Genomic DNA, 16,138 nt, shown 5'->3' with positions numbered 1-16,138 from the left:
CAAGAATTGAGGGTAGGGGAGTGGTATCCCCTGTTCTGAGGGAACGGTCTCAATTCCAAACTAGAATCAATCTCAGCTCTTAGCTTTGCTTTCTGCTGCATTCTCTTTCACTTTTCCTTATTATTTATCTACAGGGTGTTTCAAAAAGATGGACCCGATTTGAAATCGCTATATCTCTGCAACCACAAACCGCCTATGAATGAAACTCTTGCCACTTGAAAGGGTGGGGCATAGAGTTTCAAATGATTACCGCTAGATGCCTCTCTCAGCGCACAAACAGCCCCTAGCCTCAGTCATTCGCAAGATGGCAACCCCGCAACACAAGGCGTTTTGCGTTCTGCAGTGCAGCAAGACTGAATCCACAATTGCGGGGCAGCGTGTGTTTCAACAGCGTTTTGGCATTGATCTGCCAACGCCAAAGAGCATTCGTCGTTGGTACCGACAATTTGAGGAAACAGGCTGTTTATGTAAGGGGAAGAGCACAGGGTGACCACGCCCTTCAGAGGAAAACGTGAGAAGAATTCAAGAGAGTTTTCAGCATAGGCTGTGCAAGTCCACTCGTCGTGCCAACCGAGGACTTGCGATCTCCCATATGACTGTCTGGCGTGTGTTAAGGCGACGTTTAATCATGAGGCCATACTGGTTGCAAGTTCTCGGCTGGCACGACGAGTGGACTTGCCAAGCAGGTATCGTTTGGAAGACTGTTCCACAGCTGGGGGACCACCACTGAAAAGGTCCTCTCCCTCATTGCTGCCTTCCAAGCTTCCCTGGGGAATGGGGTTCAATGGAGTCTCTCACAGTGTCTTTTCCTCCACTCTCATTTGTGTTGCATTTTGCTTTTAGGTGTTCATATGACAGAAGAGGGTGGGATGGTTCCCTCCCCTTCACATACACACTTAGCACAGGCTTTTTTACGCACTGATAAGAACTGGCTTTTCCCCTGGCAAGTTAGTTAATATGGCTGGTCAGCTACTTTCCTTGGCCTTGCCCACTCCCGGCAAGGAAAAAGCTGTTATCAGATAAGACTTTTTCTCCCACAAATATGCTGGAATTGTTTTCATAAGTACTCTTGGAAACATATGCTGCAAACACTATAAACCATAATATTTTCCCTTGCCTCCACAGTTGACAGGCTTGTAGCTCTCAACATGGGTCTTGAACAGGAGGGAGACACCACTGTCACAGCAGGTTGCTACCACTGAGCAGAAACTGGTCCAAATTGTTGATGGTGTGATAGGATTATATTTGAAGATTTTCAAATTGAAGATGTTCTTTATCTTTTCTATATTAACATGGACTGTACAGTCCATTTCGACCCCTAAATATTAACTGATTGAGTTCAAAGCAGTCTCAAATTAAACCTGCTGATGCCTAGATTTGCAGAAAATAATCACACAATAATCACACAAATAAATTGACAGCTTCACAAGTAATTGTTAAAGCGTATAATAATTTGTATCATGGAGCCAAATGGGAATGCAATACACTATCGCATGCATTTGCTATTGAAATCTATAATTGCAGAAAAATAACTCCATTTTTAAAACTTAATTGAAACGTCAATAATTAAATGTTAAAATTTTTAATTTGGACACATTCTCACTTCTCACTGTATTGCGATGCCGATCTATGTGTGCTCCCTACCTTTGCTATTGTAGGTCGTGCTTGGTATGAACAGGAATATTTCCGAGAAAGGTTGGGGGTATGTGCTCCATTGAGTACATAGCCTGGTACTTCCCAGTCTCAACTCCAACCTTTTTCCTGTTGAGGTCCATGTTACCTCAGTCAAAATCTGTCCAGGGTTTCCACCCACCACATTCCAGCAGTGGGTGGAGCCAGAGCCAAAAGTGGGTGGAGCCAGAGCCGAAGTGGATGGAGCTATAGAAGTGACTCTTAATTTTGTCCAGCACGCAACAGGGGGGAAAAAGACATTTGTATCCAGGCATTCTCCTTCCTTCCCCAACATGTGTGAGCCCCCCTTTGTAGTTGGAAGGAATCAATAATTGTAGTTGGAGCAAGTAATATCACTAACCTGGAGTAGGGCCAAGATATAAATAGAGGAATCTCACATATAACATAAACAATCCGAGGTGTAATATTCATCTTAAGTGTATTAACCTTGCCCCACAAACTCAACTTTAAGGATGCCAATTATCAATATCCTGTGAAATCTCATAGATGAACTTATTTAAATTTAACTTGATCTTTTGAGATATGTCTCTGGGAATACTTATTCCCAAATAGGTAATCAAATCTGGGCGCCATCGAAATTGCCAGTAGGCTAATACACTAGAATATACGCTATCTCCAATCAACATCATTTCAGATCTCGACCAATTAACTGAATAGTTAGACAAATTCACCAAGAGTATTGATCAATTGCATCAAAGCTGGAATGGATGACTGGAGTTTCGAAATAAACAGCAAAAGATTGTCAGCATAAAGGATAATTTTAAATTCTAAACCATCACGCACAAAGCTGTAAATATTACCATTTTTCTAATAGCACATGCCAGGGGTTCCAAACATAAATCAAATATCAGTGGGGAAAGTGGACATCCTAGTCTGGTACCTCATCCAAGTAAAAAGAAAGCCAAGAACAGTCCATTAGTCCTAACTGTAGCTCTTGGGGTTGAATATAAAATTCTAACCCATTTCAAAAATTCTAAAGGAAAGCCAAAATTACTCAGTGTCATGAAAATAAATTTCCAACGAATTTTATCAATGGTCTTTTCTGCATCCAAAGAAGCAATGGCCGCCAGGTCGGTCCTTTCAGAATTTAGAACAACCAAATTGACAACTAATCTAAGATTATCAGCCCCCCATCAATTTTGAATAAATCCCACCTGGTCTGATTGAACTAATGTTGTAATAATTTGTTGCAGTCTATTGGCCAAAATTGCTGTCAATATTTTAATATATACATTAATTAACGAAATAGGTCAATAGTTAGCACAATAGGTATGATCTTTGCCAGGCTTAGGAATCACAGTAATATAAGCATCATTTAACCATGAATAAAGGGAGCCCTGATTCAAAGATATAATTATAAAGATGATAGAGCTTTGGAGGTGAAGAACTAGAAAATGTTTTATACCACTCAACTGGAAACCCATCTGAACCAGGGGATTTCTCAGTATTCATATTCGCAATCATTTTCATAATTTCCTCCAGACTCAAAGGAGCCAGGAGAAGCTGTCATTGTGTAAACATGGAAGATTAACATGGGGGGGGGGATCTATATCCTGATCTGATATTTCACCTCTGGCACTATACAAATCAGTGTAAAGCTTTAAAAATTGTAGGTGTATGTCTGTAGGAGAAGTGTGTATCCTATCCCTCTCATCTCTAATAGCTGAAATAATATTTTGCTGTTTTTGCTGTTTAAGGTGATGTGCCAGGATTTCACTTGGATGTTCACCATTTTCCCAGTATGCCTGTCATAGACAGGTCAGGGTAAGTTCAGCCTGCTGTGAAAGAATTTTATTCAACTCATGTTTGACATACTGCAGCTCCTGATAAAGTTGTGTGGTGGGAGAAATAGCAAACTGGGTTATAAGAGATTTTAACTTCTTAATTAAAGACATTTGTTGCATTTAAAAAAAATTCTTATAAGAAGTGTAGGCTACAAATCGGCTCTGTGTAAAAGCTTTACTGGCCTCCCACTCAATGGCACAAGAACCAGTCATGCTCTCATTAATTTTAAAATACTCAGTTAGTTCAGCAGAAATCTGCGTTTTAAACATCTCATCATTATGAAGAGAAACATTAAGGCACCAGAGATCAGGGGGCCTGGGCAAATCTGAAAACTGCAATTCCAGGCATACCGGAGTGTGGTCTCACATCGCCAATATATCACTCTTACACACTTTTATTTGACCCAGCAATGATGTAGAAACCAAAAAACAGTCGAGTCAAAAACAGTTATGATGAACAGGTGAAATAAAGGTATAGTCCCTCTCACCAGGGTGCAAAATTCTCCACGCATCAATCAAACCAAGGCTGGATCTACATTTACCGCCTTTTTTTGCTTCCAATGAGGTTTCACCACTCGCCTTTCACACTACGCAGTAGCCACCTCGAATTGGAACTGGAATTTCCCACTTCCATGCTCCCGCTTTCAATACCCTAATATTGAAAAGTATTTCCCCTTAATGTGCTCTGATTTTCCGCCTTCGCTACTGTATCTGGTCGTAGTCCCCTCCCCTGCCTGTCCATATACAGTGGTGTTTGTATTTCCCTCATGTCCAATCACAGCTCTCGATGGCCCCATGTCTTCTTCCGGCTACTGATCGCATAGCTTTCTCAGCAGCCCCTGTTTCCTCAGCAACAAGCAAAGGGCTGGATGTGCACGCGCTTGTCTGATCTCAGAAGCTAAGTGGGGTCGGCCCCGGTCAGTAGTTGGATGGGCAAATGCCTGGGAATCAGGCTTCCTGCATTGAGCAGGGGGTTGTTCTGTCCCTTCAAATGAGACCTTTACCCCCTCCTATCCCCCGCTCCGGATGTTTTTTAAAAAATTAAGGCGTTATCGTTGAAGAATCGGGGCTTCTCCGCGGTGTTTTTTTTTCTAATTCAGGCATGATCTTTGAAGATTCGAAGTTGTGAAGCTCCCCTTCATGTCTCCCCTTAAACTTCTCTTCTCCAGGCCAAATATGTCCAGCTTCACAACTTTGAATCTTTGAAGATCATGCCTGAATTAGAAAAAAAAACATCGCAGAGAAGCCCCGATTCTGCGAGGATAACGCCTTAATTAAAAAAAAAACATCCAGAGTGGGGGATAGGAGGGGGTAAAACTTAATCTCATTTGAAGGGATAGAACAACCCCCTGCTCAGTGCAGGAAGCCTGATTCCCAGGTGGTCGCCCATCCAACTACTGACTGGGGCCGACCCCACTTAGCATCCGAGATCAGACAAGCGCACACAGTAAAACAGCAGGAAAACAGCACAGCGCTCAAGTGTGAACCAAGCTTGCGCATTTCGGTGAAGCACCTCAATGGGGAAAATGGGTGAGTGTGAATAATCACGTTTTAATGCGAGAGCATTTAACCCGACAGGACACCGAATTCATTGCAATGGCGGGCGCAATGTAGATCGGCCCCAAGTTTGATAAGTCTGAAGTTAGAATCTCACCATCATTTACCTCTTAGGAGCAGGCCTACTCCTATCCAGCAAAGGGTCTAAAATCTCATTAAAATCCCTGCCCACAATCAAGTAGTCATAAGCAATACCAACCAGTTTGCTAAAACGTTCATGGAACATAACTGGGGAATCACTGTTAGGCCCACACACATTAATCATGGCAATTACTTTATCCATATATTTCCCAACCAGAATCAAAGAACGTCCATCAGAATCCATAATCACCTGTTCAACTGAAAAAGAAAGTCGTTTAGGAATCAAAATCGCAACCTCTTTACACCGTGTCGAAGTGTCTGTTACATAAACTGCACCAGCCCAGTCTTCTCTCAACAAATATTCATCTACAGCCATCAGATGGGTTTCTTGTAAAAAGGCTATATCAACTTTAAGTTCTTTTAACTTGGAAAGCACTCTTTTCTGCTTATTTAAATTTCTCATTTGAATGATTCAGCAAAATTGGAGTTCTGAAATCTCTTTAACCCATCTTGATAATTGAAGTAGAAAATTGCCAGATATCTGATATATTTAGAGATGGACAGACGTACCTCCTGGTGCTCCCTTGGGTGGTCGACAAGCCATCCTTGTTGCCCACCTGCACGAGCTGAGTGGCGGGTGCTGCAGGACAGCTCGGCAATTGCCCCTAAAGCGCTGCAGGGCCATCTATCCCCTTACCGAGCCACAACTGTGCACAGAAATTGTGGCATGGTTTACTTCAGCATATTTAAAGTTGAGTCTATGGCATAAAGGGCCCTTTAGCTATAATCTCGAGACATTGCCCCTTTAAGGCAGCCATAGACTCAACTTTAAATACATGGAAGTAACTGAGCTGTGAGTGTGAGCACCATTGCGGCTCGATAAGGGGACAGATGGCCCTGCATCGCTCCCACCGATCGTGAGTGGGGAAGTGAGCCCGCTGCAGCCTGTCAAGTGGGTTTCAGAAAGCCAGATGTGTGTGGGGGGGAGCCCATTGGACTCCACCCCCTCCTCGGACTCCCACACTATCCCTAATGATATTGCAAACCAATCTCCTTTGCCAGGATTCTCGCCTTAGTAAATTGTCTTCTTCTCTTTGCTATAATCTGGATAGAGCATAATTTTGTCATTAGTTTAACCCCACTGGAGCTCTCCTTTCTGCCTAGCTATGTGAAGCAGATATTCTTTAGCGGAGGCCCGTAAAAATGGAACAATAATAGGCCCTGCTCTGGAGCGTCACGTAGAACCAGAAAGATGATAAGTGCACTCAGTATGTAGCTGGAGATCTGAAGGCAATGCCAGTAACTCGCGTAGAAACTTTTCCATAAACTCTGCAAGGCCAAGATGTGTAGGCTGTTCCCTAACACCAAGAACACGTAAGTTAGCTCTCTGAGACAAGGTCTCCAAAAAACCATCTTGAGCAGATAAAACACTGTGGGAAGCAGCCATCACCGTCTCATGAGCAGATATATATAATTAAAGCATTTGCCACACAGATTTGGCAACAAATACCGAAAATCAATTTTGGGGCTACTTTCATCACAATAATTGGAAAAATATGTTTTTCTATTATGTATAACTCCAAAATTGTGGGTCATAGTGATTTCTGTGTTGTTGTTTTTTATTTTGAGAAAGCATTCAAAACTGAACAACTTTCTTGCTTATTGTACCAATCTCAGTTTTAATGCAAATTTAATATGAAGTTTTGAAATCTCGAGATTGGGTAAACCAGCTGATTAATGAAGTTAATAAATTATAAGTTACACACACACGGTTGCAAACTTTTTTGCAATGGGTACAGCTAGTTTCTGTTGTTACTGTGTAATTGCTTTTATGTTGTGCACTTTAAAAAAATTGATGAGGGGGGGTCCAGCCAATTTTACTGAGAGTTAATTTTATTATGACAATAAGTATATTATTTTAAATAAACAGTTCTTCTTGGTAAAAATTTTGCTTGCACACCTCACCCATGGGGGAAATGGAAAAGTTCCACCTCAGACATTACAAAATAGAAGAATAAAAGAGCAAAACAATTGTGCTTCCTGATGCTCTTTATTTCCATAAGCCACTCTGAGCTTTGCTGCTAAGATGCGTGTGGTCATGCTATAGATTTAAGTCATAGAATCATAGAGTGAGAAAGGACCTTGGAGATTATCTAGTAGTCCAACCCTCTGCTTAATGCAGATACAGCTACAGCATCCCTGACAGATGGCTGCTTAAATACCTCCTAAGGCGGTCTATTCCAGTGCTGAACAGTTCTCACCATTAGGACGTATCTCCTAATGTGTAGCCAACATTTGCTTCCCTGCAATTGCCACCCATTGGTCCTAGTCCTGCCCTCTGGAGCAACAGAGAACAAGCCTGCTCCACCTTCTGTGTGACAGCCTTTTAGAAGACTGCTATCATGTCTCCCCTTAAACTTCTCTTCTCCAGGCCAAATATGTCCAGCTCTCTCAGCAGTACCTCATAGGACTTGTTTTCCAGATCCCTCATCATCCTGGTCATCTTCCTCTGTACATACTCCAGTTCGCCAATGCCCTTCTTAAAATGTGGTGCACAGAACTCCAAATGAGGCCTGTCGAATGCACAAGGGAGCACAACTATTATTTCTCGCGACATGGACACTATGCTTCCGTTAATGTAGTCTAAGATTGGATTAGCTTCTTTAGCTTCTGCAGTGTACTGCTGGCTCATATTGAACTTGTGATCCACTGAGATATCTAGATCCTTTTTATTTGCAGGGCTGCCAAGGCAGGTCTCCCACATCCTATTGTTGTTGTTGTTCAGTCGTTCAGTCGTGTCCGACTCTTCGTGACCCCATGGACCATAGCACGCCAGGCCTTCCTGTCCTGCGCTCTCTCCCGGAGCATGCTCAAGTTCATATTCATTGCATCCGTGATGCTATCTAGCCATCTCATCCTCTGCCGCCACATCCTATACTTGTGCCTTAAATTTTTGTACCTAAATGAAAGACTTTACATTTATCTGTTTAATTTATCTTGTTAGTTTCTACCCAGTCCTCCAGTCTGTCAAGACCCTTTTCAATCTTGATCTTTATTTTGCATTTTATTATGTATTTTTTGTGTAGTTTATTGCATATTGTGTGTTTTATTGGATTTTATAATGATGCCATATTGTATATTGTGACTGCCCTGAGATTGTTTTATGACGAAGGGTGGGATATAAAAAAAACCTTTATAAATAAATAAATTCTGTCTTCCATGGTGCTGGCTATTCCTCCTAGCTTTGTGTCATCTACCACCTTGGATATTTGATAATATAAAGCAATATATACATGTTTTTAAATAAAATAAAAATAACAAATAAAAAAATTGAGAAGCCATCCCTCTATACCTTCATCCTTCAGATACCTTCAGATCATTCATAAGAACATTCAGCAGCACACAGCCAAGTACAGAGCCCTGCAGCACCCCACTTGAGACCTCCCTCCAGGAGGATGCAGAGCCATTAATGAATTCTCACTGGATACAGCTGCTGAAACAGCTGTTGATCCGCCTAACAGCAGTAGCATCCAGCCCACATTTCACCATCTTGTCAGCAAGGATATCATGGGAAATGGTGACGCTGTTCCTACGTTTAATTGCTCTTATTGGCAGCTTTTATGAACTGTGTCACAACATCTATGTACTCCAAGAGATACATCAAATCATGTCAGTGGGCTCTGGAGGAGCATCTGAAGTTGTACCCAGTATCCAGTCTATTCAGACTACCGCTTAATCGCGTAACAAAAAAGCAGTTAGGTGCAGGGAACACCAGATATTACTTGGAGTGCTTTGCGGTAGGCATGCTACATTTTGCCCACACAAGTCAACTGAACTGTGAGAAACATTACTGCGTAAGCATCACGAACCCCTATTGAATAGTGCCTGGCATATCACTAGCAGAAACGCTCTTCTTAACTGCCTGAGCCAATTGGGAACAGTTTTCAAGGTTTACATTTTTGTTGTTGTTATTATTAATTTATTTTAACTCTTTAAGGGGTGGGCTCACCCCTGCTGTTGTATTCAACTTTGAGAGCATATATTTAACCTTTTAAACAAAAAGTGGCCCGAACGAAAAACAACTGAATGAAGGCACCCTCTGTTCCCGGAGCAAGGAGAAAGCGTTTGGTGAACTCTGTTCATGTTACTTTCAGTTCTTTGATACCTGTGGCCTCTCCCTCTCCAGTGCTGAAACAAAACAGACATTGTACAAGCTGTCCCTCACCTTCAGCAAAGCACATCTGGTTGCCTTCTCCATGGCAAGAATCCCTATTATATGCAATAGCAAAATGCATACCTTTTTACCTGCGTGCATGTTTATTGCTGTATGCCACCTTGGGAGGGCTTCTGCCCTGAAAGGCGGCCAAGAAATGTTTTAAATAAAATAGAAACAAATAACAAATACAATGACAAAAAAGTCCAAATTATTAAAATAGCACAAAATTTCAGCTATTAAAATAAGAGTAGAAGATAAATATTTGCTACACCCCGTGAAATTATCCAAATGTGAACAGAAATAAAAACAATGCTTATGGATCTCTTTAAAACCAGGAGCAAAGGGAAAGGGGTAACATGTATTTCTCTGGGGAGGAGAAACCATTCCAGTGGTGTGGGACCATCAACCTGGTAGGTCTCACTGGTGGACCAGACAGCAGGGGATCAGATGCCGATCTGAAGGCTCATGAAGGTCATATGGGTACAGGGTGCCCTTCCAATAATCTCTTCCAGTAACAAATAACAATAACAAATCATGTAGGGCATGAACAGTCAACACCCGTGCCTTAAAATGGGTCCAGAAACAAATAGACAGCCAATGGAACCAGTGCAGAATGGGTGTAACAGGATCGAAACTGCTACCTCCAACAAGCATTCTAGCTGCCCATGTTCTGCACCAATTCAAGTTTCAGAACTGTCTTTAAGAGCAGTCCCACATGGAGTGCATTACAGCGATCTAGCCTGGATGTAGCCAAAGGACGTGTCAGGGAGGCAAGGTCTGCCTTCTCCAGATAAAGCCCTCATTTGTGAACCAGATGAAGCTAGTTAAAAAGTACTTCTTGCCACCTACATCACCTGTGTCTTTATAGATAGCAACGAGTCCAGGACCATTCCCAAACTGCATGCTTGCCTCTTAAAGGGGAGTGCATCCCCATCCTGTGCTAGTTGCATAGCACCATCCAGATTGGCAGATTTCTTGACCCGCAACATTTTTGTCTTGTCTAGACTAAATTCCAGCATTTTTGGCCCTCACCCACCCCAAAACTGCTCGGAGACACCCTTTCAGGATTTCTATCCTTGGGATTAAAAGATAGAAAAGAGAGGTAGAGCTGAATGTCATCTACATATTGATAACTCCTCAGCCCAAACCTCCAATGACTTCACCCAGAGGTTTCATGTAGATGTTGAAAAGCATGGGGGGAAAGATGGAACCTTGAGACACCTCATAGGCCAATGCCCAAGAGATGGAACAGACGTCTTCCAGCACCACCTTCAGACACTACCATTCAAATAGGACTGGAATCACTGCAACATCATGCCCCCAAGTCCTATTCCAGGGTAGATGGCCCCCGTAGCATGATCCAGGAGTGCGCTCTCTACGTTGCATTCCTCTTAGCAGTCCCAGAAAGAACCCACAGCATCGTAACACAGAGTGGCCAGTCATCTTTACCTTTTGCAAATACAAGATGGTTCCTTTAAGCACAGCATAAAATTTCTTCCACCCTCTTCGTCCTCTGGGAGCTGAAAAACATGTAGGCAAATATTACTATGACACATCACAGGAGAAGCCCAAAGAAATACCCTTTGTGGCTTAATGCATGAAAGAAAACAACTGAGATGGGGAGGGGTAATAAAGGGATGAAGTTATCAACACTGCTTCTCTGCATGGAATGGCTCCCTGTCCCCTTGCCTCCCTCCCTGACTGTGATGGCAAGGAAGGTAAGGCAGGAAGGAAGGCAAGGTCTCTCAGCAGGTTAGGGGACAGGAGTTTACTATTCTGCCCTACCACGTATCCCCTTGAAGCAACACACCTAATAGTTTGCTAACCTAACAGATTAAGGCAGCTTCTTAACCAACTTTTCATAGTTGGGGGACAGGTCATTTCAAAGTAGTTGGGAACTAATTACTGGAGAAGGATCGGTCCTTCACCTCCATACAAAATAATGAATGAGAAACCACTCTTGGCCCATGGTAGGAACTGCTCAGGACTGAAGAAGGTAGTGAAAGGTGCAGAGACAGTGATGAGAACTGGTAATGAGGGGAGAAGAACTCCCTGTGCACACACTACCAAGACATAGTGAGCAATCTCCTAACACTCTCAAATCTCATTCTTGCCCCCATGATGATCAGATTCAAGACTGAGTAGGATAGAAGCCACCAGCTCAGATACTCAAGAACATGAGGTGGGGAAAAAGCAATGTAAGGAATAGCTGCTATGCTCAGACTGGCCAAGAGGTCATACCATTAATCTAGTAAGTAGCGTTGTGCATATGAGGGCCAGGGCTTTTTGCCAGCACTGGTGTGGGAGCTGCCCTCCTGTGGCTTTTCCCCACACTACTCCAGTAATGTTGGTAGCCATGCACCACGGGGCGGGGGGTGATGGTGAAGTCCCTCACCACCTACTCGTTGGCTGGTCAGGAGATGTGCAGGGCAACGTCCATGTTGTAAGTGTGGCATATGAATACCTATGTAAAATAGTTTGCTGTGTCTTTAAGGGTCACTTCCTGGCTTGGGGGTCTCAACCTGGGGTCCCCAACATGGCACCCCAGCACGCTGCCCATGGGCACCAATTTGCCCAGAGTCACCTCTGTTGCCCCCCGCCCCCCTGGCTCCCTGTCTTTATTTAGATTTTTAAAGACAAACAAACTGGGAGGCTGGCATGCTGCAAAATGAAGTGCCGGCCTCCAGCACCATCTGTATTTCCAAGAATGCCTCTGGGCCCCTTGTCAAAAGAAAATAAAAATGTTGGGCGGCTGCAGCCTAGCGCTTTGCTTTGAAGCATGCCCAGCCACCCAGAAAAAGGAAAAGGCACGCTGGAGGGTAGTAGGGAACATCCGGGGGTGGGGGAGAAGAGGGGGCAGAGGGGAGAGAGGGGAAGTGTTTTGCCTGTGCAGTGTGCATGTGCTGGAGCAGAAAAATGTGTGTTCGAAAGAGTGGCTTTGTGCCTTGGACCTCTGCCCCCCACCTCTGCCTTGTACTTAGATTCTTGGGCAAGTTGCTTTTCTTTTAGCCTCACCAGTTTGTCTTCTTGGAAATGGGTGTTTTGTGACTGATGACACCCACCACAGTGGCCATTTTGTGAATGGGCAAGCTCCCCCCATGACAGCCATGCTGTGAAAGTGCCCACAAAACTCTCTCAAAATTCCAAATGTCTCCTTCAGCCCAAAAAGGTTGGGGGTGAAGATGTCTGCAGGTAGCAGGGAACCATTGCTTTGTTCCTGTTTTATCTGTTTGGTCTCCAGATAAAATTAGTTAAGCCCTTATGCTCTCTCTGGGGTGAGCTTAACAGTAAGGAACCATGTAACAGAATCCAAACATTAACCGAATACTGTGGGAGGAAGCTATAGGGAAGTGGCTGTCATGTCATGACCAATAATATAAACAGGGGTAACATTAATTCCTGTGCAAACAAGAAGGATGATATATTCTAGTGCTAGTTATTAATGCACCACTGAAGAACCAGATTCCCACATGATTTCTGCAGCATCTGTGCCACTCCACCATGCATCCCTTGCCCTTCTTCCATCACCTAAGATGAATAATACCTACTTCTCTTCCCATCCATGTCTGCATGTGTTTTCCGCGTGAGGATGCCATGCTTGTAGGTAACAGCATTCTGGGCCTGGGGAACATCCAGGAAAGGATTACTGCCGTCAATTATCCTTGTCATTTTCTTTGCACTGGCACCAAATTTATCATCCACCAGTTCTGACAAGGACTTTCTCAGTTCGTCTTCATCACTTGGAAATAAAGCAAAATAAATTAAAAGGTTAAAGGGGGAGGGTGGAAGTGGGCTTTCTTCACACAGAGCTTTTATCCTGCCACTGAGATTGCTCCTTCCTGGAAGTTTGCGGGCTCTTGACATGATGCTGTGACCCCCCAGGGCGTCTCCTGCACTAAATGCCCCTTGTTCCATTTTTAAATAGATTGTAGATAATGAGCTATCAAATTGCCCCGTTGTGCTCCGCTTGAGTTCCCTCCGTGAAAAGAGGCAAAGCAGCCAGAACAGGAGCGAGATCAATGAAAGATAATGGACGACTCAGATGGGGGGGAGGGAGGAAAGGAAGCAGGTGAAAAAGGGAGTTGTTATGCTCCTGCATTTAAAAGGGAAGCAGCCAGCCCCATTTTAAATGCAGGGTTTTAGGCTGGTGTACAGATGCCCAGAGTCACTTGGAACTGGCACTAACAGCTGTTCCTCTGAACAGGTCAATATGGCTTGGGAAATGCCTTGCACCAGAGGTTTTTTTTGCGTGCAGCCTCCCAGAAAAACTATTGCTGGGGGCAAAAGCCAAACCCTCCTGCAGGGGACCTTGGAAGTAAGAGAGCCTCCTGTGGGGGTGGGCTTTTGCCCCCCAGCAATTCTTCTTGGTGCAACCTCAGAAAGCAGCCCCTATGCAAACGTATGGAGACAATCATCTCCATCTGTTTCACAGGAGCTGCAGGTAGCACAGCTGGTTGTCATGAATCAAATTCCAGAGGGCTGTTTTGGCAACCAACAGGGCCTTTCCTGTGATGACAGGAGCTGTCCGTTCCCCTCCCCACCTTCCCCAAGGTAAGGCTTTTTTGGATGGGAGAACTGGAACTCAAAAACCATCTCCGGCTTTCTCAAGCATTCAGCTGGAACGTTCAGTCCAATTAATTTTCTGGGCAAATTAGAGGGAGCTCGCACAGCTCAAATTACAAAGGTACCCTAAAACTCCAGTGCTTTCACCCAAAGTAAGCAATGGAGTGTTGTCTCTAGAATTTATCACTTGGGGACATGCACAACACTAATGTAAATGTACCTTGATATCTCAGTTATTTTTGTAATGGAATATTTCACTATGGAATGTGCTATAGCCTTATATTTAATAATTTATAAACTTCCTGGCACAAGGTGGCCTAGAGATTCTGAATATAAAAACAAAATAAATGTTGCCATCAAAACCTTCTTTTCTTTAATATTGCTATGGCTCTGTAGACCTCTAGAACATTATCCTGAGCACAATAGCTTGAGAACCTCTGGATTATTTCCCTGTGCCTCTGTTAGGTAGTACAGATGTGCACACTCTGTCTTAGGATGTGTGGAAACAAAGTGTGTGTCATGCTTTCTGTCAACCTTCTTCTCAAACCAACGGGCCAAATATTATGTTGGGCAGCTGTAGTTCAGGCCTAGAGCAGAAATCTTTCCAGCTCAAACTGGCAGTCTAGGAGATCAAGGCTCCACTGACCCTTTGCTTTGGGCAGTTCTGTGCTAATGGGCACTTTTGCCCATTATACTTCCACGCTTCTGCTGCGATGTGCCAGATAGAGATATGTCAGAAGCTATACCAAAATAGGTGACCACCCATCTCCCATAAAGACGATGCATATGTCCTCCTTCATATGTGACACATGAAGCATGGAAACAGGAACAGAGACTTCCTTTTACTAAAAAAAAGAGCTTCTCCATAAGATGTGAAGCCACCCATAGGGACTGATTCAAAACCAGAAAACATGGCGGCCTCCTGAGGCACTGCTTGCTCCTAATATAGCTTTTATGTAAGCAAGAGTACATGTTGTGGCTGATGCACATATTGTGTACCATTTGGCAGAAAAAGGTATGTAACAGCAGGGGGATAATCAAAGCATAAAGTTACCTCCATCATCTGCTGGGAGATCTCTCTATTAAGAGCTCAGGTGTTGAAATGTCCTAGATAGTGTCTTCTTTTATTATCCCTTTACACCAAAGGGTGTCAGTTCCGGAAAACATATTCCTGCCTTGGAAGGTTAATGAGTTGCTCACCTGTCATGGGTATTTTTGGATGGGTATTATTTCTTCTTATCCCTGTAAGCATTTATTTATTAACCCAATGATCAGATGCACTTTCTCTGAACTCTCTTATATAATCTTTCCCCAAAAGGCCAATGCTTTATACACAGCCAAATGGAGACAGATGTATGGTTCTTTCCAGAGGATTAGTTAAATTAATGTTTCAGTGAGATACTCTTTCTAAAGCAAAACAGACTTCAGTGGAAGAAGAATACGTTTTGACTGCCACCCCCAAAAGAGTTTTGTGGCCATTTCTCCAATACTCTGAACATTTAAAATTAGAAATGTGCAAAACCTTCCCCAAACATGCCATTAGGAAATCCTCTTACCTTTTAGCCAGCCATGGATTTCCTCAGAAACTGAGGTAGCTTCATCAAATTTCACTTCATTCCATTAGACCCAGCCTGCACAACTTTGTGACCCACCAAGCTGAAAGGAGCCCATGATCCATGTAATGCGGCTTGACAGGGGCCTGAGGTTTCCAGTCCCAATCAGGCAGGAACCGTTGGTTTATTGTGCCTTTGGGGGGCTGCCAACCACTGGGGGGAGGTGTGGGAATGGCCTGGCCAGTTTGTTGGAAAATTGGAGGCAGTTCCCAGAAAAGCAAGGGGCAATGCCATCCCACCGCCCAGCGGCTGTTTCCTTTTATAGTCACCTTAGGGCACAAATTTAGAGAGTTTACACAGAAAAAAGTCCTACAACTCCCAGCATTCCCCAGCCAACTATGTTTCTAAACATGCATAGGACTGCAGCGCAACCTTAGGGCACCAGACAGGTTTTGCACTAGGCTCCCTGAACAGCAGTGCCCTCAGACCAGCCAGAATGCTTTCATTTTAAGAGTTGGCAAGCCTAGCTATAAGGTGTACAGGCCTCTTTTCAATGTTATTAAATGGCTGTAACTAGATTCTGCTTTAAAAAAACACACTATGTGAAATTTACACAAATCCCTCCCGTGTATTACTACAGCTATACACAGAGGACCCTTTTCTAATCAGATTACTGGTTGGCCCCATTTTCC

General features: G+C 43.5%; 1 protein-coding gene across 1 annotated transcript in view; it reads right to left on the bottom strand.

Annotated features, from left to right (window-relative positions):
* The window catches only part of PSD2 (pleckstrin and Sec7 domain containing 2), an 86,558-nt gene that overhangs the window by 25,324 nt on the left and 45,096 nt on the right, over positions 1 to 16,138 (bottom strand). Inside the window, exons 9-10 of the mRNA XM_084848167.1 lie at positions 12,879 to 13,069; positions 10,780 to 10,850 (exon numbers count right to left, since the gene is read on the bottom strand). Of these exons, the coding sequence (XP_084704293.1) occupies positions 10,780 to 10,850; positions 12,879 to 13,069 (262 nt within the window). The remainder of the gene's footprint in view (positions 1 to 10,779; positions 10,851 to 12,878; positions 13,070 to 16,138) is intronic.

The sequence above is a fragment of the Heloderma suspectum genome, chromosome 4, assembly GCF_057233095.1.
Source record: "Heloderma suspectum isolate Gila_16-S chromosome 4, 16-S_ref, whole genome shotgun sequence".
In the NCBI taxonomy this organism is placed as follows: domain Eukaryota; kingdom Metazoa; phylum Chordata; class Lepidosauria; order Squamata; family Helodermatidae; genus Heloderma; species Heloderma suspectum.
This window is presented reverse-complemented; position numbering and strand designations above follow the sequence as displayed.